The following is a 25,990-nucleotide window of genomic DNA, read 5'->3' as shown; positions in this document are numbered from 1 at the left end:
GATGATGAAGACTTAAAAGACTGGGATTGTGTGTGAGCACAACTTTCTAGTACTCTGCATTTCAGAGATAGGTCTTTGCATTCCCCAGTCCCCAGTCCTACCACATAACTGAAAATCGGGCTGGGGTTGGCCCTTGTTTTCAGAAACTTTGGAATCTTCATCGTTATTTAATAAAAAGTTTTCGGACCTCTTTGCTGTGGAAATAAACTTGAAAACATAAACTGTGAGCTCACTCTGACTAGCTCACTAGGGGTAGATAATCAGAATCCATTTAGCCCCTTATTCCTCGCTTATGGCTAGAGCAAGTGCAATAAATTATGGGAAATGCAAATGTCCTTAATTTACATAATGCAGGGTAAGTTGTTTATATTTGCACGGAATTTGGATTTGTGTATGTGTGTCATAGTATACATGCAGCCTTGGGGATGTGGAAAAAGAATTCTGGTCTTTACCTTAACTCTCACAAAAGCTGGGCAGAGCAGGGAGCTCAATACAGTCTTACAAGAAAATAAAATTTGAAAGCAACATTTTAAATCCAAGATTCTCAAGAAGCCAGTGACATTGCCAATAGCAGGGACATTTCCAGGGGCCCCTCAGCTGAAGGTCTTCTGAAGACAGAAGGGTCTTCACAAGTATCCTGTCCTAAACTTCCAAGGCCTTTGAATGTAAAAAGCCAATAATGACTCAGTACTTCAAATTGGATCCACTGTGCTGTAGAGGCAAAATATGATAATAATATCCAGTCCCGCTTAGTGCTGGATGAAGTTGTTAGATTACTAACTGTACTTTCGAGCAGCCTTCAGAGACATGCACAACACTCTACCATAGTCTAACCTGGAGAAAACTTTGGCATGGATAAGTGATGTCAGACTATCTGCTGCTATTTATTTATTTGTTTGTTTGTTTATTATATTTTTATCCCACTCTTCCCGCAAGGAGCTCAAGGTGGTATACATAGTGCTCTTCCCCATTTTGTCCTCACAACAATCTTGTGAGGGTCGCTAAGGCTGAGAGCCAGTGACTGGCCTGAGGTCACTCAGTGAGCTTCAGGGCTGAGTTCAGATTTGGTTGGCATTAAAAAGTGTTGCTGTAATGCGTTCAGTTCCTCTTTTTGATACTGGGTCATTATACCTACTTCCTGCTGTACAATAATGTTAGAATATCATTGATACCCTCTGAATAACTCCACATCAGAACATGGGGCATTATCTCGGAGCAATTGCAGATGTGTATATAGGATAGAATATTTTAGGAGCTTGTTACTCTGCTGTTTCAATTCCCTAGAGCCGAATTGGTCTCCAAGAAGCATGGAGTGGACATTGTTTCGAGTTGTGATGGGGAGAATGGTAAAATCAGTTTGCATGTGTCTCAAAATGAAGTAAAGAATATTGTAATAGAGGTACAAAATAATGGAGAAAATGAAGTGACGCTGTCGAGTTTCAGAAAACTACGTGGACATCGTGAATTTACCTTTGAAATTACAGCCAGGCTACCTGTGAAATTACAGCCAGGTAACTTATGTGCTTATTTGTTGAAATGTATTGGTTAACCCATTGAAGGGGATTAAATTGGGTAACCATGAGATATGTAAAATATCTCACTACCATCCAATTAAATAGTTGCAAAAATATTGTTGAAACCCCTTAAAACCCCAAAAGTCAGCTCAAAAAGTTTTTCCATTCATGTGGAATATGCTCAAACTTGGACTTTAGTGAGCCTCCAAGAGAAAGTAGTGCCAGTGCAGAGACAACCAACTTACAAATTATTCAAGCAACTTCTCACCCAAACTGAAAGGACTGTGAAAGGACTTCTCTAGCGCAAAAAGCATATAAGCCTTTTATATTTATTATTTTACTAGAAATCCGGAATTGTCATTGATATATATTAACAGTATTGTTGTTGATATATATTTCCTTGGAAATTTGAGAGTATGTCACTAAATGGGTGCTGGTGGGTGTGGGGCAGTGTCTGAAATGTCATTGAAGATGAATTGAGGGTCAGTTTGAGTTAGACCCTGATTCAGTTTGCTCTGGTCTGTGGTTTGGCTTGGGGTCCAAGGCAAAATCTACTTCAGAAAAACTAAGCTTAATTCTTCCCCCTTTTCACTATATGGATTTCACCCTTTTTTACCTTTTGACAGAAGTGGATGAAATTTGCAGGCATAGTAACCCTTCTGAGTGGATAAAGCCTACCAGATAATAGAGATATAGATTATGGGGGTTTTGTGCTGGGCATATTTTAAAATTTATATATTTTTCTCCCTCCTGAGGGGATGAATCCTGCCAAATTACAGAAGGATAAGGGCAGCCTTTACTGTTTGGAAGAGTTACTCTCTCCTAACATTATTTGGGCAGTTGTTATGAAAATTAACAGATATGAGAGGTATCCCTAGGTAAGAAACCTGCCAAATTGCAGCCAAATAGGTTGAAGGTTTTTGCTATGCACTTTTTAAAGTTGGTGGGGGGGTGCTTTTTTAAAATTGGTGGGGAAAACAAAAAGGATCCTGTTCTTTTTTGGAAACAATTTTCTCCTCAGTTTCATGGAATTGAAACCACCATGGTAGTGAAAAGGAAAATCTGATCAAAACTACGTGGAGAAACCCTATTGGCTGCCCCTCATCCTCCTCCAGATTTTTTTTTTAAATTAAATTGTTTCCTATCACTACCTTTAAGATGACAAATAAAAGCACACACAAAAAATTCCTAGCATGTTTTGTGTGTGTTCAAGAAGCAAATATTTTATATTCTGCTAGATGAAATATAAAATAAGTTACCACAAACCATTAACATTTTATGTTTACTTGATACATTTTTAAACCAGATGATCTGTTAACAGTTAATAAATTGCATTACATATTCTGGAGGGGCATGTATCTCAGTCCCCTGATTTCAGATATTGTTGTTAGGAATTACACTAGAAAGACTGAGAAACAGGCACCCTCCTCCCTCCTCATAGCTTGTACTGTTAAGAGGCTTTGTTACTTTCAGGAGAAACGTATAGGATCCGAGTGCGCTGTGAGACAAAGGACTACGGATACTTTCCTGTCACCATGATGTTTGATTTTGATAGTGCGCAGACTGGACGCTTCACCATTGGACGTTTCATGTCTGCTGTTGCTCACAGTAAATTAGAAGAAGAGCTGGCTCCCTCAGCACCTTACAAGCCATACCAAGCCAAACTGCACAAGCCACAGGAAGTTGAGATAGTGGAAGGCATTGCACCAAAAAAGTACGTGGGGATTCTCTGTTAGTGTTATGTTCTCTCTTGCTTCCTTCTTTGTCAAACCACTTCTCAAATTTATACTCTTTAAGAACTCTGTCCTTAACCAGTCTTGCTGTCTCCTAGCTGTTTTTCTCCTGCCATCCAACTCTTCCTTCCTTCCTTCCTTCCTTCCTTCCTTCCTTCCTTCCTTCCTTTGAATTACTCAGTCTCTTAAGTGTTTTCCTTTCTGATGTCTTTCCCAGCTGATGTAGATACTTAAAACTCTCAACTTGACGCTGCACAGCACCTAGCTTTCTATCAGTGCTAAATAAATACACTGGAAGTCGAACAGAATCCGTTCTGGAAGTCTGTCTGACTTCCAAAACATTCGGAAACCAAAGTGCAGCTTCTGATTGACTACAGGAAGCTCCTGCAGCCAATCAGAAGCCGCATCAGACCTTTGGGTTCCAAAGAACGTTCACAAACCGGAACACTCAATTCTGGGTTTGGGAGCCAAAACGTATGAGTACCAAGGCATTCAGGAGCCAAAGTATGACTGTAATAGGCAACATCTGAGTTGTTGCGTGGAGCTGGACTTCAGATAGCGTTAGACCTCTTGCTTGTTTATGTCCTTCCATAAGCATTCCGAAGTCTTCACCTCATTCTTCCTCCTAAATCTTCTTTGAGATAAGTCATTCATGAACTATCTAGGTGGGGGATTGATTGATTGATTGATTGATTCATGCATGTGTATGTAGCTCAGAGCTTTCCAAACTTTTCATGTTGGTGACACAATTTTTAGACATGCATCATTCGCGATACAGTAATTCAGTTTTACTAGCAAACCAGAGGTTAAACTAACTTCTTTCCAGCCCCGGGAGGAGTGCAGGGAGTGTTCACGTGACACACCTACACACTGCAGCCGACACATTAATGTGCTGCAACACAGAGTTTGGAAAGCTCTGCCTCAGCCACTTCTCATCCAGTGAGACTCAAACATGTAGATGGCATCCGCAGAAAGGGATAATATTGTGTCTGAAGTGTCAGGTGAAATTTTAACTTGTGTATTGATACATTTTTTTTACCAATATTTGCTCTCAAAGCAGCTTACAATAAAAATGCACAGAAAGGTACATTTATAATACAGATAAATTTTTATGGCTATCTCTTCTAGTCTCTGTCAGTTGATGGCATTGTCCATATTCCAGGCTCTTCCTACAATGGGAGGGAGTCGAAGGAGCTGCTGCTTGTAAATATACCACCTCACATCCAATTATCTGCATCACTGCATATCAAAGCACTGTCTGTAGTGTTTGATCTATGGTTATTGTTCCACAAATGCTAGGAACCACTTGGTATAATCATCAAGAGGTTGACATGCTTCTGTGAATTTGGCCATCCATGTAGAGCTTTGAGAGTTTCCTGGATCTTCCTTGCAATTGCCCATTCTGGGAATTTGTGGGGCATTGTTGAACTTGCAAGTAAAGGATGCAGACTGCCTACAGGGAGACTGTGCAGAACCTAATGTTCTATACCAGGGATCAGCAACCTTTGGGGCCCCGTGAGCACATCTGCAAATTGAGGAAACTGTCACAGCCGCTGCTCATGCCACAAGCACTGCAGCTGCACACATGTACTTACTGGTTGCTCTAGCAGTCAGGAGACTCCTGAGGAGTAGACAAGTACAAACGGATGCAATTAATTGACTTGCCTCCCAGCCCACAGACTAGATAAGAGGGCTTCTGCAGGACAGCAGGCCAAACATATAAGGGTCAACACCAAAGGGAGGTGGTGGGTCACCAGAGGGTGAGAGTGCCACGCCCTTTGACTTTGTATCGTTGAATTAATTCTCCTGTGAGAGAAAGTGAAGTATTGCCCGGGGGTAACTGGAATTGTTTTCTTGCTGCTGGAATTGTATAGCTTACATGCTATACGGGACTTAGCATTGCTACAACTGGGGGTTGTCCTGTTACACGTGACAGTAATCAATAAACCCTTGCACTGCTTTTTACCCCTCTAGCACTTTGAACTATGACCTTAAGCAAAACAAACCTCTGCAGCACTACAACTACCCACGAGACCTGAAGTATCAGGTAGAATGCATGAATAAAGGTCACGCACCCAAAGATGGCACCCATGAGAAGGTTGCACAGCTCCGGTAAGACCGCCCCCCCCCCCAATGTTTCTTCCCTTATTAAGCGCATCTTGCTATATTTTTACAAACTGTTAAGCAGTGGAACAAACTCCCTTGGAAGGTGGTGGACTCACCTTCCTTAGAGGTTTATAAGCAGAAGTTGGATGGCTACCTGTTGGGAGTTCAGTGCATTTCCTGGTTTGGGATGCTGCTACAGTAGTTGATTTCCTGTATTGACAGGAAGTTGGACCAGGTAACCGGTGAGGTTCCTTCCAACTTCATGAATTGAGAAGGTTAAATTTGATTTGATACTATGATTCATTTCCATAGGAGCGACCTGAAAGCTGCCTTGCAGTTTGACAACTACAGTAAGAAGTTTCATCTGCTCCTTTACCTAGAGGAGATCCAGATGGAGGTGGACATTCATCGATACGACCAGTCCGATGTTTGCATGGAAGCAGTCAAGAATAGTCAGTTTCTTGTCCTGACGGTAAGCAGCAGACAAAGAGTTCTCTTTGAGAAGAGAGTTTCTCATATTGTGTGAATCATATGTAGCAGTTAGATCAGGGATGTGGATTGAGCTTTGGGTTGCATGTAGTGTGGGTTGGGGCACTTGCTGGCAGGCCTGGGCTCCCCTCTCCTGCCATCTACACAAAAACACACACAACCTTCCCCCTCCCAGCACATTAAGATCCCAGCGCCTCTCCTATGCTCCTTTGCTGATGGATACTAGGAGCAACTGAGGAATACCCTAATGTGCACTCCTCAGCTGTTTCCAGTATCTGGGGAGGTGAGAGGAGATCTCAAGGACTTCATAGTGCCCCTTTCCTTTGGTGCTGAGGAGGAACATGCCAATTCAGTGCTGAGCAGTGAAGAGAGTGGTGGAGGTGAACCAGTTGGAGAGCAGGAAGGGGGCAAGCAAGTCAATGTAGAAGTCAGCTGAGGAGGCACCAATGGAAAGGACCAGATTGTGTGCAAGATGCCGCCTTCCCCTCTTCAGGTAGTTATTCAGAGCATGAAGTTAAAAGGGCATGGTTGCCTCTCAGACTGGGTTCTGTTTTCTGCTCTAGGCACCTGGTGTGGCCGAGAACCGCCCATCAGTCCTGAGAGGTGATCATATTTTAGTAACATTGGCTGAAGAGCGCGATCGGCACCCGATTGTCCAATACAAGGGCTATGTCCATGCTGTGGAATGGGATAAACTCAAGCTGGGCTTCTCTGAAAGGTGAGTCCTCCAGCCTGAGGCTTTGTTTAGACCTCCTTCCATTGAAAATGGAATTAAGATTTCCAACTCAGGTGTGGTTACTTGTAATTTTATGTTTGTGGACATGTAGCAGATGTAATTCACAACATTGCAGAACCTGCTCTGCCTTTCTTCATCACTTGGCTGTTAAAAGCAAAGGGATATCCTTTGGGTCAGGAGCTGTCAAACCTAGATTTTCACTTGCTAGAGACACCATCAGATGGACAAAACTCACGAGATGCAATATTGTAGGCAGGCAAAAGAAAGAAGGGGAAGCAAAGTCCAGGAGGTTGGTAGACAGTATTGGAAAGCAAATTACCATATTTTTCGCTCTATAACATGCAGATTTTTTCTCCTGAAAAGGAAGGGGAAATGTCTGTGCGTGTTATGGAGCGAATGTGTGGTCCCTGGAGCCGAAAAATCAGACAAAAATCAAATCGGGCTTCACGATTGCTGAAACGGAACAAAGAGCAGGGAAAGCCCCTCCCCTCCAGGCAAGCAGAGGGGAAAAGAGGAAGTGGCTGCTTTCCTGCATTCTGCCTCAGGGTCTTACTGCCCACCCTTTTCTGTTTCGTTGCTGTGTTTGCTGAAACGGAACAAAGAGCAGGGAAAGCCCCTCCCCTCCAGGCAAGCAGAGTGTCTGCTTTCCTCTCTGTGCTCCGGAGGGAACAATGTTTGTGAAGGGAAGAGAGATTACAGGTTCAGCTTAAAATTCTGATTTGACTTCCTGCTTTTTGTTTTTGGGGACACACAGCATTCAAATATGCTTTCTTCAATTTAAAAGGATGAAATCCTTAAACAGTGTTTTGCCTGTAAATTCATGCGATCTGGAAGATTACAGTGTCTGTACCCCTTAAGGGATGGCAAAGCTTAGGTTTCGCTGCTAAATAGTTCTTAATGCAGTTAAAATGCTTTCTTCTGTCAAGGCAATTTAAAAAAATAAATATCAGGCAGCCGGAAAACATGCAGATGGGAGGGAGAGAGAGAGAGAGAGAGAGCACGCTGGCTGGCTTGTGTGGGTGGGTGGGTGGGAACTTTTGCCTTCCTTTCCTCACATTATAGCCCTCTCCTGCATTCTTAGCCTTCTGTGTTTTTCCTTCCCTCCCCACTTAAAATGTGGTTACAAAGCATGGATCCACATGGATCCTCAGGATCTTTGCATTGGGTCACCCCAAATTCACCATCAGAGCACACAGCATGTCCATGCCCCCCCAAAATCACGCACCCACTGTTGCCTGGGGCTGCAATGGTGCAAAAACGTGGTTACAAAGCATGGATCCACATGGATCCTCAGGATCTTTGCATTGGGTCAGCCAAAATTCACCATCAGAGCACATAGCATGTCCATGGCTACAGCCTGCCCCCCAAAAATCATGCACCCACTGTTGCCTGGGGCTGCAGTGGTGCAAAAACGTGGTTACAAAGCATGGATCCACAGGGATTCTCAGGATCTTTGCATTGGGTCACCCCAAATTCACCATCAGATCACATGTCTGTGGCCACAGCATGAAGCACAAAAATGATACGTCCACTGTTTCATTCAGAATATTTTTTCCCTTGTTTTCCTCTAAAAACGATGTGTGTGTTATGGTCAGGTGCGTGTTATAGAGCGAAAAATACGGTAATTAGTTCCAGCAGGTCAGGTGGGACCAGCAGATGAAGTGGAGCAGTTTTGGTCTGTGGCCTTTTGAAGAATGGCTGAAGCGGGTTGGGGGTGGGATTGCCCTGAAGGTTAAGGGGGAAATGGAAGTAGTTGAAAGGGAAAGAGAAGCAGTGTAGTTGGATAGTTTGACTTTATGATTGGCCTGAATTGGCAGCAGGTGGCTCTCAAGCAGATGGATTCAGCAGGTGGTATTGTGTGGGGGAAGGGTATGCAAGTTGGAGCTAGAAAGGTTGGTGGAAATTGGTAGCCTGCGTAAGTGACCTGAGATCAGCGATGCCCAGAGCTTGTTGGTAATTTATTCAGCACCCTTTCCTTTTCCCAGGTTGACATCTCGCTTCATCAATAAAATGAAGTTTGATGTGAACTTCACCTTCTGTCGTCTGCCATTACGAGTCCAGCATCGTGCCGTTGACCTTGCCCAAGAGAGGAAACTTCAGAACCTGCTATTCCCATCTTTCTCACTGGGATATTCTCTACTCACTGTCGGTCAGCTGCTCAGGTGAGTGTATGGAAAGGAAGCAGGGAGAGATTGGAAGTGGACAAAGGTCCCTTTCTGCCATGGAAATGCCCTAACTGTATGGAGGTCTTAGAGCTGAGGGTTCATATGAGTATGTGGTATGAACGTGCCATTTTACTTTCTCTTTGGTACCACCTCTTCTTTCTCACTCACTCTTCCCACCTTTCAGATTACATGACCGGAATCTGGAGAGCAACCAAGAGCAGGTGAAAGCTGTCCATCAGGTGGTAGCAGGCATTTCCAGACCAGCCCCGTACCTTATATTTGGGCCACCAGGTACGGGCAAGACAGTCACTATGGTGGAAGCCATTAAGCAGGTGAGGAGAGAACTTGATCACTGTGATTAGATCAGGGGTGTCAAACTCAAAATCATCGGGGGCCGCATCAGCAGTTTGGCCACCCTCAAAGGGCTGGTTCGAGTTCGAGTGTCTTCAAAGCCCATGACACCTTTAACAGCTGGATTAAGTAATGCAGAGCTTCTGGCTCATGGAACACTACACCTTGATTTCATTTGAATACATATATGAATATAAAAATTGTTTCCTGTTTGGCTTGGTGTTTAAGTTACACAAGATGTGCAGGTTTTAATTTTTCTCATTCCCCAAATTTTAATTGAGCATTTGTTTGGATTTTTTCCCCTTTGCTACCTACCCTAAACCTTTGAGGAGGGTGGGAACTGATGGCCGGACCCTGTAATAACATTGAGGAAAAAATTGCATGATGTGTAAATACCCTAAAAAATAAACCAATTCCTTATCAGCTTTTTTCCCATATATAATTTTTTGCAACGCGCACCCTGCGGAAGCCGCGCCTGATGTTATTTACAAAACATGCACTTGCGTATCGAATTTGCTTTTGAATCATGAATCCCTAGAGGCGGAGGGTGCTGTTCATTGGGCAGCGCGGAAACGCGCCTAAAGAAATAAATAAAGAAAAGCAAAGCAAAAGCACGCCGCCCCGAGTATTCACAGGGCGCGCTCCCGAAACACAAGCGCACTCTCGGTCTCCCTCTCTCCAACACGTGCGAAGCTGGCTCTGCCCTTCTCCGCGTTCCACCTCGCGCAGGTGCGCTGCGCTCCCCCCGGGACTTATTTCACCCCGGTGAGCCCGAAAAGAAGTTGAGAGCAGCAGCAGCGGCCTCCCATATCCAACCCCACCCTCGCCGTGTCAAATAAGTCTCGGCTAGGTAGCTGGAGGAGGGGGAGGCCTGCGCCTGCGCAGAAGGGACCTGAGGCGCCCTGCGCGCATGCCACAGCCCAAGCTTCCCTCACAGATATATATAGACCAGACTACACGGGCCACATGACGAGGTCTGGCGGGCCGGATTCGGCCTGCGGGCCTTGTGTTTGACACACATGGATTAAATTATTATTGAGTATACAGTGGTACCTCGGGTTACAGATGCTTCAGGTTACAGACTCCGCTAACCCAGAAATAGTACCTTGGGTTAAGAACTTTCCTTCAGGATGAGAACAGAAATCATGCTCCGGCAGCGTGGCAGCAGCAGGAGGCCCCATTAGCTAAAGTGGTGCTTCAAGTTAAGAACAGTTTCAGGTTAAGAACGGACCTCCAGAATGAATTAAGTACTTAACCCGAGGTAAAGGGTAAAGGTACCCCTGCCCGAAGGCCAGTCTTGCCAGACTCTAGGGTTGTGCGCTCATCTCACTCTAGAGGCCAGGAGCCGGCGCCGTCCGCAGACACTTCTGGGTCACGTGGCCAGTGTGACATTGCTGCTCTGGCGAGCCTGCACCAGAGCAGCACACGGAACACCGTTTACTTTCCCGCTATAAAGCGGTACCTGTTTATCTACTTGCACTTTTAAGGGTGCTTTCGAACTGCTAGGTGGGCAGGAGCTGGGCCCGAAGACGGGAGCTCACCCCGCCGCGGGGATTCGAACCGCCGACCATACGATCGGCAAGTCCTATGCACTGTGGTTTTACCCACAGCGCCACCCGCGTCCCTAACCCGAGGTACCACTGTACTATTAAATGCGGGAGAGAAATAGACTTGATTAAGAGTATTGAAATGATGGAACCAGGATACTCACCTAACTGGTTTGTTATCCTCCACATCTTGCATCCTGTAAGTCTGGACCAGTCTCAGGGTAACTCTTGAGCCCTCTGAATGCTACCGTTCCTTATAAGCCTGGAAGTGTTTTCTTTGGCTGGTCACCAGTCCCCCAGTATTATTTCCCTATTCTACTCAGGTACTAAAGCATGTTGAGGGTTCCCACGTGCTTGCCTGCGCCCCCTCCAACAGTGCCTCTGACCTGCTCTGTCAGCTCCTCCTGAAACATGTGGACAGCAGGAAGATCTACAGGATGAATGCTAGCAGCAGGGATTACCGCACCATCCCTGAGGATATCAAGGTATATACTAGTTCCATGTGTCCAAGCTAAATGTTCTGTCCTACCTAGGGTTCTTTATTCACACCTCTCAGGGTAGTAAGCTTGTAGTACCCTCTTCCTCCTTGGATACAAGGTGAACAAGGATGTTCCTAGAGCCCAGTTTATGTCTAATACCTGTTTTTGCTTCTAGCATGTCTGTAACTGGGACAAGAAACTGGATTCTCCTGTCTTTCCTAGCAGGGAGATTCTAGAAAACTACGGAGTGATCATCACCACCCTGATAACAGCAGGAAGGTAAGAAAGCTCAGATATCATTCAAAAATGACAAATGAGAATAGGTGAGAAGTGAAAAACTATGTGTATTTGCATATGTAGTGGGGAAGACATAATATGTTTAGATGGAAAACTGTTTTGTTACCATTGTTGCCACAAAATTTTAAATAAACCCTTTCACATTCTCTTTGCCAGTCACCACTGAAGGAGATGGAATACATAAACAAAATGCATCATTTTATCTGTGTTCTGCCTTTCCTTAGTTAAAACCATGCTTAAGGCCGCGTACAACATAAAAAAGTTACATAATTACAAGCATAAAGTAGTCCTAAGCAATAAATAAAACATTGAAAAATACACAACCACGTTTCCACATGAATCATAATAAGATCTAAAATAATGATAGAAAAAATAATCAATAGCAGCCCTCAGATATTGCAGCTGGTGTAAGTCAGGACTTTGCCCTCCCAGGCCAGGTGGAAATGGTCTGCAAGGAAGGGAGCAGGTATTCCAGGACTCTCAGCCAAGATGGTCTTTATTAGCTATTTTTGAGAGAAAATGTTTTAGTTGTCAGTTGATGCAATTCACCAAGACACCAATCTGAAGCACAGTCCTTTCTTCTGGGCATGTTACATTGCTATCTGTGAAACCTAAAACAAGAGTTAAGACCTTAGTGACACAGCTGCTACTGAAGGCCCTGGTTTAGTACTCAGGACGCCATATAACTGCTGTTTGCCACCATGTGAATGGAATCCAGACCAAAACAGAAATGGCGTTTTTGGTGGCAGCCATGTTACATAGAATCACAGACTTGGAAGGGGCACCAAGGGTCATCTAGTCCGCCCTGCAGTGCAGGGATCACAGCTAAAGAATCGGTGGCAGATGGCCATCCAACCTCTTCTTAACAACCTCCAATGAAGGAGAGTCCACTTTCCAAGGCAATCCATTCCACTGGCTCCTGCCATCAGAAAGTTCTTCCTAATGTTTATTCGGAATCTCCTTTCAATTTGAATCCACTGATTCTGTTCCTACCCTCTGGGACATCAGAAAACAAGCTTCTTCCTCCATCTTTCATGTGACTCCTCTGTTAAATGGCCACTTGATGTGGTTGTCCTCTAGCTGGGTAGTCAGATATCCTCCCTGTGCTCACTTTTGTTTCTCCTGGCTAGGGTGGTCCATGCTCAGTTCCCTCCGGGACACTTTACTCACGTCTTCATCGATGAGAGTGGTCATGCGGAGGAACCTCAGAGCCTGATTGCCATTGCAGGTGCATTTTCTACCCTGGAAAGGATTGTCATTTCTGTGGGAAACGTTTTTTTTTTTTTTTTAACATGCTGGTTTTTAATAGAACAGAATGCAAACTTTCATTTTATTCACTAAACTGGCAGGGTTCATTGTGGGGCAGTTGCCTTGTCATGTATGCTCTCGCTAGCATGTTTCACTATGTTCAGCCCCCAGAGTTCCGGAAGGCCCTGAATCGAAATGTTTCTCCCTAAAACGTCCTTCACTCATTTTAAACAGTATTTAGCTTATCTTGTTTGCTTTCTGTATTTGCTTCCGCTGTTGATGATCAGGCTGCCTTTCCCAAAACACATTCCAGGTCTAGTCAGTTCTGTAGTTCTAAGCTTTATTCTGCTTTAGGGGAAAGCAGATTAAAGTTCAAGCCCCAGGACTCTGCTTATGGACCAGACTGAGCAACTGGCTAGAGCCCTGTCTTTTTCTCCTCTTCCTTTAGGCATCCTAGCCATGATGGACCCAAGGACTAATGCTAAAGGAGGTCAGCTGGTTTTGGCAGGTGATCCCCAGCAACTGGGACCAATCCTGAGGTCTCCTCTGGCTAAGGATCATGGCTTAGGTGAGTAAGGAGCAGGTAGCAATTTTTTAAAAACCCACTGATATGTACAGTGGTGCCTCGCAAGACGAAATTAATTCGTTCCGCAAGTCTCTTCGTCTTGCGGTTTTTTCGTCTTGCGATGCACGGTTTCCCATAGGAATGCATTGAAAATCAATTAATGCGTTCCTAGGGAAACCGCCTTCGGACCAGGTCCGGGGACAGTTTGCCCCCGGACCTCTTCTGAAGGCTGGGGGTGGGAAGAAAAGCCCTTGTCCCCCCCCCAGCCTTCAGAAGAGGTCCGGGGGCAGACTGTCCCCGGACCTGGTCCGAAGGCGGTTTCCCTAGGAACGCATTAAAAAACCCTGGGACAACGGAGGACTTCTCCGCTGTCCGGGGCGATTTAAAAGCCCCTGGGAAGGCAGGCAGGGGGGACAAAGACTTTCGCCCCCTGCCCGCCTTCAGAAGGTGTTCCCGCCCCCCGCCCCACTTCGGAACAGCTTTCCGAAGTGGGGCGGCTGGGGCAGGTGTCCCCACCCCCCTCCCCACTTCGGAACAGCTTTCCGAAGTGGGGCGGCGGGGGCAGGTGTCCCCGCCCCCCCTCCCCACTTCGGAACAGCTTTCCGAAGTGGGGCGGCGGGGGCAGGTGTCCCCGCCCCCCCTCCCCACTTCGGAACAGCTTTCCGAAGTGGGGCGGCGGGGGCAGGTGTCCCCACCCCCCCTTCGGAACAGCATTTTAAAATCTCCCCGTGTCCCGGGAAGATTTTAAAATGCTGGGGGTCGGGCTGCCGACCCCCAGCATTTTAAAACCTTCCCGGGACACGGGGAGATTTTAAAATGCTGGGGGTCGGCAGCGCTTCGCTCCCGACCCCCAGCATTTTAAAACCTTCCCGGGACACGGGGAGATTTTAAAATGCTGGGGGTCGGCAGCTAACGCTTCGCTCCCGACCCCCAGCATTTTAAAATCTCCCCGGGACAGAGACTTCTCTGCTGTCCCTTGGAGATTTTAAAATGCTGGTGGTCGGCAGCGAACGCTTCGCTCCCGCCCGCCAGCATTTTAAGATCGCCCGGGGCAGGCGGGGGGGAAGGCAGGACACGGGGAGATTTTAAAATGCTGGGGGTCGGCAGCGCTTCGCTCCCGACCCCCAGCATTTTAAAACCTTCCCGGGACAGGGGGAGATTTTAAAATGCTGGGGGTTGGCAGCGCTTCGCTCCCGACCCCCAGCATTTTAAAATCTCCCCGGGACAGGGGGAGATTTTAAAATGCTGGGGGTCGGCAGCTAACACTTCGCTCCCGACCCCCAGCATTTTAAAATCTCCCCGGGACAGATACTTCTCTGCTGTCCCTTGGAGATTTTAAAATGCTGGGGGTCGGCAGCGAACGCTTCGCTCCCGCCCGCCAGCATTTTAAGATCGCCCGGGGCAGGCGGGGGGGGGGGAAGGCAGGCGGGGGGGAGCAAAGACTTTTGCCCCCCGCCGGCCTTCAGAAGAGGTCCTCTTCTGAAGGCCGGCTGTGTGCGAAAGTCTTTGCTCCCGACCGCCAGCATTTCCCTATGGGCTTTCGTCTTGCGATGCAAGCCCATAGGGAAATTCGTCTTGCGAAGCGCCTCCAAAACAGAAAACCCTTTCGTCTTGCGGGTTTTCCGTCTTGCGAGGCATTCGTCTTGCGGGGTACCACTGTATTTTATTTTGCTTTGCATGGCATTTCATGCAAGTTGAGGTATCTGTTCTTAAGGTTGGGAGGAGGAGGAGGAGCATAAATCATTTGAGCTCTGTGCTGAAATCTTCCTAGTGGGTTTTTAAGTGGGCAATGGTTGATTCGACCAAAGGAGTCTCTGTGCGGACTCCTCCCTTGTTGAACAGTCTGCTTCTAGGCTCGATTCATGAAATGCCAGCACTACAGTTGTTGCAGCGGATGCAACCCATGTGGCAAGTTGAGGAAGAACTAATAATAATAATAATAATAATAATAATAATAATAATAATAATTTATTATTTGTTCCCCGCCCATCTGGCTGGGTTTCCCCAGCCACTCTGGGCGGCTTCCACAGAGACCAAAAATACACTAAAATGTCACACATTAAAAACTTCCTTGCCTTAAGATGTCTTCTGAATGTCAGGTAGTTGTTTATCGCTTTGACATCTGGTGGGAGGGCGTTCCACAGGGAGGGCGCCACTACCGAGAAGGCTCTTTGCCTGGTTCCCTGTAGCTTTGCTTCTCGCAATGAAGGAACCACCAACGCTGGTGATAAGAGAATGTGGGTTGCCTGCAGAAGGTCCCAGGTTCAATCCTTGGCATCTCCAGATTAGGGCTGGGAAAGACGCTTGCCTGAAATGTGGGAGAGCTGCTGCCAATCAGTGTAGACGGTGCTGAGCTACATGGATCCTTGGTCCAGGCTCAGGATGAAGCAGCTTCCTCGATGCTTCTTGAGCTGTTTCTGCAAAACGGCACCATACAGCTAGCAATTATGTTAAGTGCATGAACAAAACACTCTGGAAACGAGAGATTTTAGCAAGTTGACTCAAATTATGTGAGCGTGCTTCACACAAATGGCTTGCCCCTCTTGAGGTTGCACCCGCATCGTTTTTGTTCTTAGCAGCAACTGTGCTACAGGACAGGCGCATGAATTGGGCCTTAGTGCTGTTCTGAAAAAGGGTTTAGAAAAAGATAGATAAGAGAGTTCCCAGCCCCAATCCCTTGCATTCATTTGGAAGCTCTGAGCAGCATCTCGGCTCTTATAGGACTTTCCCTGCTGGAGCGGCTGATGCATCAAAACTCACTGTACGCAAAGAAGGATGGGAGCTACGATCCACAGTTTGTCACTAAGCTGCTGCGCAACTACAGGTACATTCACTGCTCTGCCTCAGGATTCCAGCAGGTGGCGCACAAGTGTTCCTGTATGGATCTTGCCTGTGGTATTCCTGGGTTCTGTCTTCCCAATTCAGGTTGATAAGTGGACTGGGCCAGCTTCTTAAGAGACTATATCAGAAGTGGGGGCCAGCCAATGTTTTATACTAATGCAGGAAGATTGCCAGTTACTGTTAAACAACTATCTTCTTGCCCTAAAACACAGACAAAATGTTTATTTTACTTGAGGGTAAGATATCAGAAGAGTGACTTGAACTAGGGACTGGAATGAGAGATTCAGGTCTGGATCCCAGAGGGTTATAGACCCATTTCATGGAAGGAAGCCACTGCCTTCAAAGAATAACGACATCTAACACATTTTTACAAATTGCAGTCTGTAAACATCGTGTTTTACAACTACTACTACCCTTTCCTTTTCAGAGTGATGGCCTTCACACACAGGCAAGTTTTGCCTCTCCCACAGCCTCTTGGCCCATTTCCTAAAAAGAAAAGCACTCGCTTACCTTCGCACACTCAGCTCCTGCCAACTTGTGAAAGTTATTTACAAATGCCATGGCATGGAGGCCGCCCATTTACCATTTGTATCTAAGTGAAAAGGATCGAACGCTGCTACAGCATCAGTGGGCCCGTTTTGTGTAATGCGGCATTGCATTATTATGAGCATAAGAGGAAAGCGACTTGCCGCAGTCCAGAGGATCTTGTTTGTGCTAAAGTATGGTCTTCCTTGCCCCCCAGGTCCCATGCTGCCATCCTCAAGTTCCCCAATGATAAGTTCTATGATGGGGAGCTGCAGAAGCATGGCGACCCCCTCATCACTGAGTCCTACTGCAAATGGAAGGAGCTGGTGAAGCAGGTGAGGAGCGGTAGGCACCTGGGAATTCTGCCATAGGCATGAGCACAGCTGAGTCTGCGTGCTTTCTCCTTGCAGGGGTTTCCCATCATCTTTCACGGAGTCTGCGGGGAAGACCAGCGTGAAGGGAACAGCCCTTCGTTTTTCAACACAGCCGAGGTTAAAGTGCTGACTGACTACCTCAAAAAACTGCTCCTGGAGGAGCAGGGCAAGAAAGGCATGTATCGCATTTCAGCCAAAGACATTGGAGTCATCACTCCATACAGGAAGCAGGTGAGATATTCTGCTGGTCCCAGCTCACTGAACAAGATTCCCTTCCAGGAGTCATGGAAACTTGGAGCCTCTTCATTGGCCAAGTTGTCCTCCAACGTAGGTGGTTGCAACTAGTTATATGCATGCATGTGGTCAGTGGAAGGATGCACTCTGCTGTAGACAGATGCCATGGCTGTTACGGTTGGAGTAGCTAAAAATGTGGTGTGGCAGTCATATAACTTGCTTTTGGGTGGTTGCAGCTAGTCATGTGTGGCCAAGGCTATGTCTTGCATTCTCCATGTGGATGCTGTGAATAGTTGTGCTGTGTAACCTCAAGGCTCCATCATGTCCTGGATTTCTGCTAAAGGTAGCAGTGACTGCAGGGCCATTATAGTATAGCCTTTGCCCAGGATCTGAATCCTTCCTGCACCACTCCCATCATCTCTACCAGGAATATCAGACCAGTTACTCCCACTGCATCAACAGAGAATGAAAGGCTACTCTGCCCATTTACAGCAGGGAAGATTTCTGAAGCCACCATCCCTATTTAGTGGCCCAAAGGAATTCATCCATTTGTTAAGGGCATTAGACAGCAGACGTGCAGCATTCTTGCCTGCTAGAAACTGAATCGGACAATAAGAATGAGGGGGTGCACGAATAACTGGTTTTGCTTTCCTCTCCCAGGTGGAGAAGATAAGAAAAGCCATTGGTCTGGAACTAAAGGGTGTGAACGATATCAAGGATCTAAAGGTGAGACTTCAGTTTTCCTGCCAGTCGTGCCAAGGGAGAAATGGTTTGGATATATATCCACATCAGAAGTGGTGCATCTTAAATAAGAATAGCTTTGTTGCACCCAACCAAAAATCCATCTGTTCTGCCACTTGTGTGCCCAGCAGCGGCTAATCATATGGTCCAAAAAAGTTCCCAAGTGAGGTTTTGTATGATGAAGTATGCTATGCCTTCTTGCATCTCAGTGCTGTGGGAACAGAGTAAGCACTGCATCAAGGACAGAAACACAATAACTTGCTTTATATGGAATCTGACTATGGGTTCATCTAACTCAGTATTGTTTACACCAGGGCCTTCCAAATTTGGCTCTCCAGCTGTTATTGGACTACATCCCTAGCTAGCAGGACCAGTGGTCAGGGATGATGGAAATTGTAGTCCAAAAGCAGCTAGAGACTCAAGATTGGAATACCCTGGTCTACACTGATTGGCTTTCAGGCAGGAGTTTTCCTCAGCCTTCCTGAAGATGCCCTCCAGATGACTTACAACTACAGCATTGTCAATTATCTACGTTGATGGGAGCGGTTGTCCTGCAACGTCTGGAGGGCAGCAGGATCAAGCATCTCAGTACCAGGAGGAAGAAGGCCCCCAGCTAAGCTGCTTGTCTTTCCTGAGTTTGGGATTTGAAGATTTATTTTCCTAATCCTTGTTATCTGGCTATTCTTCTTCTCTCCCTCCAGGTTGGCTGTGTTGAAGAGTTCCAGGGCCAGGAGAGGCGTGTGGTGCTCATCTCAACAGTGCGCAGCAGCAGCAATTACTTCAATATAGATGAGGAGTTCAGTATAGGCTTCCTTCAGAACCCCAAGGTACAAATCAGGGCACATCATCCTATAATCTTCAGAAAGGCCCTTGTCACCTTTCCTTTGAGACCCAGGGCAGGTCCAGAACACACTACACCTGTGTTCCTCCCCTCCAGAGATTGCGAGAGAAGCAGTACCATTTGTGGCTTGGCTTGGTCATAGTGTGTTTCTGAATGGCATCTTCACTTACTGTCAGGCCAGGTGGATTAATTTTTCTTCTTTTTACTCTCTCCACTTTCAGCGCTTCAATGTGGCCATTACAAGAGCCAAGGCACTCTTGATAATTGTAGGAAATCCGGCTACTCTCATGAAGGATCAATGCTGGAGCGAGTAAGTGTTGCCTTCCAGTTCCTACACCCTCTTATAATAATAATAAAAATATTTATACCCTGCCCTTCCCAGTTCAAAAACTGGGCTCAGGGCAGATAACAACAAATTTAAAACACTTAATTGTAAAAGCAGCATAAAATACAATATAAAAACATGAATAACAATAAAATTCAAAATTCAGAAATCAATTTAGGGGAAATAAGCATTAGATGATGCGAGTGGTGCTGTGGGTTAAACCACAGAGCCTAGGACTTGCTGATCGGAAGGTCGGCGGTTCAAATCCCCAGGACAGGGTGAGCTCCCATTACTCGATGCCTGCTCCTGCCAACCCAGCAGTTCGAAAGCATGTCAAAGTGAAAGTAGGTAAATAGGTACCGCTCTGGCAGGAAGGTAAACTGTGTTTCCGTGCGCTGCTCTGGTTCGCCAGAAGCAGCTTAATCATGCTGGCCACATGCTGTACGCCGGCTCCCTCAGCCAATAAAGCAAGATTAGCGTCGCAACCCCAGAGTCAGCCACGACTGGACCTAATGGTCAGGGGTCCCTTTACCTTTTAAGCATTAGATAATCCCCAGGGCTGAATTGGTCCTACTTGGGCCAGTGAGGAAGCCAGCTGAGAATTAGTTGTGGGGTCTCAGAGCAGGTAATCTTCATAAAAGGAGAGGGAGAGGGAAGAGAAGGGAAATAAAAGATCAGGCTGAGTTCAAATTAAAGGCCAGGTGGAATAGCTCTGTCTTAAAGGCCCGACGGAAGGAGGTTAAATCCTGAAGGGCCCTAGTCTCATGGGACAGAGCTTTCCACCAGGTCGGAGCCATCACTGAAAAGGCCCTCGCCCTGGTGGAGGATAGTCTGACTTCCTTAGGGCCCGGGACCTCTAAACTACGCTTATTCATGGACCTTAAGGTCCTCTGTGGGGCATACCAGGAGAGGCGGTCCATCGTCCCCCCTTAGCCATTTCAGCCCAGTCTTCCCTCCCTTTGTTCCTTTATTGGTTTGAGCAAGCAGGGCTAAGGATTCCCTGATGATTCCGTGAGAGTTTGTGTTGATTGGCCTGCATGTGGTGCTCCATCTGTGCCGCTATTGACCCGTTCATTTATGACCATTCTTGGACCAAAACCCTGCCAGCGGTAGCAACGAATTCACCCCATAGCCTTGATGTTTCTCCATAATGTGTGGGCCATGCAGCAGTGCTTAATTCAGCAGCTATTGTGTAATGTTGTATTGTGTGGCTTGGCTAACTGAAGTGAGTTACCCGGAGCCACTGGTTCTGCCAGCACCTCCCTCTCACCTTCTAACAGTGGTGCATTGTGATCCAGACTGCAGAGAGTTGTGCAGAGAGTTGTGAATGGATCATTCTGCCCCTGTCAAGATGTTGCATTTATATAGACCTTTGGTTATTTATGAACATGAATGTGCCATATCTTGAATCAGACTGTTGGTTCATATAGCCTGGTGTTGTCTACTCTGACAGGCTTACCAAGTAAAATCTTTTCCAGCCCAGGTATTTGAAATGCCAGGAACTAAACATGGGATCTTGTGGTTGCAAAGTAGGCGCTTTCCTCTGTGGCTCCCTGTCCTGGGGACATGCGATTCTAATCACAGCACACCCTTAAGCAAGAACTGATGTTGAAATATACTTCATAGCCAGTGGTTACTTGAGAATTAGGACTTGAGCCATTTCAGGCAGCAGAGCTACGTCCGAACAAGAATCCCCTTGGCTATTCTGGTTTAGCGCAAATATATCCTTTTAAAATTATTCTGATTTCCTCTAAAGCTCATGGGTCAGGCTGGTGGCATTAACACTACTATTTTATTTTATCTTAATAAAATTTTTATTGAATTTTCAAAGTTTACACACACACAAACAATACACAACACAAACATACAAACACAAATACAAACACATATAATTTCAAATCCCTAATTTCTTAACCACTTTCCTGGACTTCCCCACACCTCCCCCTCCTGCATTCCAACTTCAATAGTTTACTCAGCAAGTTCTTATCTCCCTCCTTTACCTTATTAATATTTTACTTGATTCTTCTTAGTTAACCAAATTTAACTTATAAACCTCAGTTTAAACCAAAATACCCATCCTTTACATACTTTTCTAAGGACGACCCCATTTCCCTTCCACAGATTTCCCAATTTTTATATTATTTACAAAACAAAATAACAGAAAACAGCATATAATTATACACCCTTTGGATTCCCAAACTCTCGCCCCCCCCCCTTTCCCGGTCTCGATCCTCAACAAGTATCCATCAATCTGTCAACTCTCAGCCCGGATCCCTCACGTCCGAGGCCCTTAAGTCTCTTTCAGTCCCTCTCTGCCGGTTTTGTTGGTAGTCTTTTATAGTAGACATCGAATCTCGGAGAAGCTCTGTCCCAATGGGATTTATATTCCTTCCAACCAGACCTCCGTATTCAAAAGTGGAGCCCAAATCATGTTTCTTGTTCCTTTTAAATCCAAATGTCCCAAAAGCTCCAATTTTCACCTTAATCAAATTTATAATCCATAGGTCTTCCGATCTCCCCGTGGGGAGATTCCTCCAATCTTCATTCTCAAGTTCAAACCAAATTTTCGTCATCCAGGTCTTGTTTTCTTTGTAATCCATTTTTACAGGCCACTGGTTGTCCTTTTTCACCTGCAACATTTCAGCTCCTCCTTCCCACTCCTCTGAGTCTGCACATATCTCTTTTTGTTCGACTGCAGAATTTTCTTGAGTCAAGTCCTTGGGACCATCAACAAGATTATTTACTTTCAATTTCAAAGTCAAAACATCTGTAGCCATAGCTGCACTCTGGTCTTGTAATTTTCCCACGAGAAAGAACATTCTTTCCAGCTCAGCCTGTAATTTTCCATCTGCAGCCATTGTAATGTCTCAGAACCCCCTCTAGAGGGGTTCTGGTTACTTAATATTCTTTCTCCAACAGTCTGATTACTTTGTTCTTATTTTTTCTTTATTTTCAACCGTTTCAAGTTAAAATGTATCAAAAATAACCAGCAGAAATAACAGAAGGCAAATTCTTGTAACTTTGACAGCTCGTTTGACAGCTGTCAAACTCTTTATACCTCCTTAGCAGGCTCTCTCGCGGATCACTCCCGGATCCCGGGGGGTTGCGCCTCAGCTCCTTAAAATTAGCTCTTATCCTCCAGCAAAACACTTATAGTGCCAAATCGTGGAATTAATAACTTTTATCTCACAAAGAGAGAAATGGTCTCTCGACCTTAGTTATCCAATTCTTGCTTTAAATTGTCTACAAAACGGGGGGCGGACTTCCTTTTAACGCATCCCCCGGTCGTGCCGAATTTAAAAGAAAAATTTAAAGCTCATGGGTCAGGCTGGTGGCATTAACACTACTATTTTATTGGCGCCCCTAGGTTTCTCAAGTATTGCAAGGATAATAATGCATGCCGAGGATATTGGTATGAAGCAGATGAGAATGAAGAGGATGACGTGCTGGTAGAACTCGCTTCTCTCTCCTTGAATACGCAGCCAGAAGGTAAGAGGCTAAAGTGACCTAAATTGGACTCGTGTTATTTCTTGGATGTATAGTAATCCTAAATGCATAGCAACTAACCTGAAAAGTCTTTTCAGAGTTGGAGCAGTCCAAGGAGGCTGCTCAGTTGACAGTTCCAGTAATTCTCTGCTGGGTTCTGTCTGTGACTTGGAGAGTGGATGAGCAGTTACCAAAATAAGTGCAACCATCTGAATCTTGATGAAATACTTCCATTGCTGTATTTTTTTCAATTCCTGTGTGCTGTACAATGGATAGGGTTGCAGAAGCCACCCTTTCTACCTCCCAGTTTTATTTAAAAAGAGAAAGATCAGCATTTTTTTCAGCCACAAACCCATTTGACGAAAGCCAATGTTCAATTTTATTTTATTTTTGCACATTTTCTGCAAGGGCTCAACATCAATTTTGATCCAAATTGGGGTGGGGGGTAGATTGTTTAGAAATCCTGCTTTCTAAGCACACACACACAAATGTGGACTTTCACTGCAACTCACTTCATACATTTTGAGGAATAAGGATTGCAAAACAACAAAGCATAAATGATTTTTGTTGGACAAAGTCCTGTGTATTTATTTTAAAGAAGTACCCCTGAAGGCTGCCTTGTCAGTGCAAGGGGCTGCACATTGTCAAGGTGATGGGTGCTTGAGCGCAGAGGAAAGTCCTGGCAGCTGGAGCTTGGCAAGTGCTCACAATGCAGCACAGGTCCTTCTGCTATAACATATTCCCCACCAATAAACGGGCAGCACTGGAGCATGTCAGATCAATTTGGAAGCAAGGGCAAACTAAGGATGCACTTTCTTTTGCTCTTCACCTCTTCATCTGGTTTTCCTTCTCTGCAGGCAACAATTCTGGTGAGAGTCACACCCAGCAGCAAATGCACCCAGAATGGTCACGTGAGCGCTGAGGACCTCTACTGTCTTAAATCTTGGTACTGCTACTGCAGCCTGCATTCTTGAATAAGTTATTTCTCCTGTTTACATACTGAAAAAGCAGATGATGGCCCAACTATAAATGAATCATGTTTGAGCTCCCTATTACTATTTATCTCGGGGGGTTAAAGCCAGAATTTTATAAAGAAATCCTAATTGTGCAAGAGGGAATGCAGTGTGCAGTTACCTGCATCCACCTAATGCAGTGTAAATTCACTTTCTTGTTGTGCAAGACTTCTTTGCATTCCTTCCTTTTGTGTCCAGCGGTGTATGAGAAAAGACTGGTATTCGTTTGAAACGCAGATGTGCTGGATTATAAAGCAATCAGAAATAAGAAGAGACTTGGGAATGGCACTGAGTGCAGAGGCTTAACCTCTCCTTTTGAAACTGGCAGGAGGAAACCCCCCCTCCCTTTTTGCGGTTCAGAGACTGACAGCTAGATTTCTATTTCGAGCTGCATTTAAAGTTTATCATGAAATTGTTTTGGGGGACCTGGGGGAAGATGAACCTTAACTCTTAAACCCTTCCCATTTCCAAGACTGTATCAGATTTTATCAGGTGTTTTTTCTACTGGATTGTCATTAAAGCTTCTAGAATTTACAACGTGTATTATGTTATTGAATGAGACACTGCCTTGCTTTCCCTTTCCACCCACCTTCCTGTTGTAGTACTGATGGAAAAAAGAGAGAACAGGGGCAGAAAGAGAGTAGGTCAAGTACACATTATTCTAAGTTTCAAAATACAAAACAAAAAACTTGTTGTGGCTCTGTCTGGATCAGAGTCACAACAGTGTATGCAAGGAATTCAGTTTAGCCTGCACCTGTGTTATGCACTTTTCCTAACTTCTGCCTCTGATGCAGCCTGCTGGAATCTGGAATCTCCAGCAACTAAGGTATTGGATTACCCCATGTTTGAGTATTGAGAGGGAAATAAAACTTAACCCCTTGGAGAAATAACTTTCCTGCAGCAACATGTATTGTAGAAGGATGCTAATGCTGTAATTTACACAAACAGAGGTCCGTTTCTTGCAGGAGTTGGAAAACGTGCTTTTTTCTTTCTCACCCCATGGATAAGTAAAAGCTAATCTCAAAACACTGCTCAGCTAAAGTGACATTCTTCCTCCCCTGGGGCAAGATTCTGCTTTATTCGCCATTGTGTCATTTTTTTATTTCTGCCTGCTGAGGAGATGACGCTGTGAATGGTACAAATAGCAACTATTATTCACAAAGCCTTTGGAGATCTGCATGTTAAGGGAGCAGCTGGTACAGTTCGCAGATTGGAGCAGCAATGTTTGGCTCTTTGCCTGCCTCTGAAGTAAACAGAAGAGTAAGAACGTTGGTTTCTTCTGCAGTTCCTGGCACAACTGTGGCCATAAATACTGACAATGAATTTGCAACTAGGGGATAATCAAAGTGGTGCAGCTCTGTGGAGAGCTGTAAACTCTCAGAAGTCCTACTTGAGAAAGAATTCCCTAAAGGTTGTGGCTGTTTTCTTTCATTCTAGTGTAGTCTTACTGCTGTTGGTGCTGGCGGCACATATGCAGTTCCTTTCCTTGGATCGTGAACTGCTGCCATAATTGGTGATTTCAAAGTACAAAAGTAGAATCAAGTTTACATCTGGAACAGCTGTGACCCATTACAAACCAGTAGCACGGTCAGGGCTGCTAGTGGTACTCCAGCAAGCATCTCGAGGCCCACGGCTTCCCACCCATGACATTTTCCTCTCCAAGCCTTCTCTATGCACCAAAGTGAGAGGATCCTGCTCGCAGAGCTCCATCTTACAGTAGCAAAATGCAAGGAACTTGGTCTTATCTGTTGCCTCACCTTGCCTAAAGAGGCCAGCCAAACTGGCTGAAGCTGCAATCCTAAGAATGTCTACTCAGAAGTAACGCCTACTGAATTCAGTGGGGCTTACTCAGATAAACGTTTAGGGCTGCAGCCTTAGTTTCACTGTGGTCTAAACCACTGAGCCTCTTGGGCTTGCTGATCAGAAGGTCGGTTGTTTGAATGCCCGCAATTGAGTGAGCTCCCGTTGCTCTGTCCCAGCTCCTGCCAACCTAGCAGTTCGAAAGCACACCAGTGCAAATAAAAAAATAAGTACCGCTGTGGCAGGAAGGTAAACGGTGTTTCCATGCGCTCTGGTTTCCATCATGGCGTCCCGTTGCACCAGAAGTGGTTTAGTCATGCTGGCCACATGACCCAGAAAGCTGTCTGTGGACAAACACTGGCTCCCTCGGCCTGAAAGCGAGATGAGCGCCACAACCCCATAGTCACCTTTGACTGAACTTAACCGTCCAGGGGTCCTTTACCTTTATAGACAACCCAGCTCATTTCTTCAGGGAGCTCAAGGCAAGGCACATAGTTCTCTCTATCTCCATTTTATCCTCCCAGCAAACCTGTGCGACAAGTTAGACTGAGAGATAGCAACTGGCCTAAAGGGGAGCTTT

General features: G+C 45.6%; 1 protein-coding gene across 2 annotated transcripts in view; it reads left to right on the top strand.

The window, feature by feature from the left end:
• The window catches only part of MOV10 (Mov10 RNA helicase), a 31,583-nt gene extending 7,436 nt beyond the window's left edge, over positions 1 to 24,147 (top strand). For both annotated transcript variants that reach the window (XM_081195170.1, XM_081195171.1), the window contains exons 4-22: positions 1,285 to 1,511; positions 2,988 to 3,228; positions 5,222 to 5,359; positions 5,666 to 5,825; positions 6,406 to 6,560; positions 8,564 to 8,740; positions 8,928 to 9,075; positions 10,965 to 11,126; positions 11,296 to 11,399; positions 12,548 to 12,645; positions 13,114 to 13,233; positions 15,952 to 16,054; positions 16,814 to 16,931; positions 17,007 to 17,201; positions 17,865 to 17,930; positions 18,647 to 18,772; positions 19,008 to 19,096; positions 22,479 to 22,600; positions 23,455 to 24,147. In XM_081195170.1, coding sequence (XP_081051296.1) covers positions 1,285 to 1,511; positions 2,988 to 3,228; positions 5,222 to 5,359; positions 5,666 to 5,825; positions 6,406 to 6,560; positions 8,564 to 8,740; positions 8,928 to 9,075; positions 10,965 to 11,126; positions 11,296 to 11,399; positions 12,548 to 12,645; positions 13,114 to 13,233; positions 15,952 to 16,054; positions 16,814 to 16,931; positions 17,007 to 17,201; positions 17,865 to 17,930; positions 18,647 to 18,772; positions 19,008 to 19,096; positions 22,479 to 22,600; positions 23,455 to 23,519 — 2,614 coding nt within the window. In that variant the 3' untranslated portion in view covers positions 23,520 to 24,147. The remainder of the gene's footprint in view (positions 1 to 1,284; positions 1,512 to 2,987; positions 3,229 to 5,221; positions 5,360 to 5,665; positions 5,826 to 6,405; positions 6,561 to 8,563; positions 8,741 to 8,927; positions 9,076 to 10,964; positions 11,127 to 11,295; positions 11,400 to 12,547; positions 12,646 to 13,113; positions 13,234 to 15,951; positions 16,055 to 16,813; positions 16,932 to 17,006; positions 17,202 to 17,864; positions 17,931 to 18,646; positions 18,773 to 19,007; positions 19,097 to 22,478; positions 22,601 to 23,454) is intronic.
• The last annotated feature ends 1,843 nt before the right edge of the window (positions 24,148 to 25,990 follow it).

Source organism: Podarcis bocagei, assembly GCF_964188305.1.
Source record: "Podarcis bocagei genome assembly, chromosome: 5".
NCBI classification, from domain to species: Eukaryota; Metazoa; Chordata; class Lepidosauria; order Squamata; family Lacertidae; genus Podarcis; species Podarcis bocagei.
Note: the sequence above shows the minus strand (reverse complement) of the source record. Positions and strands in the feature narration are given on the sequence as shown.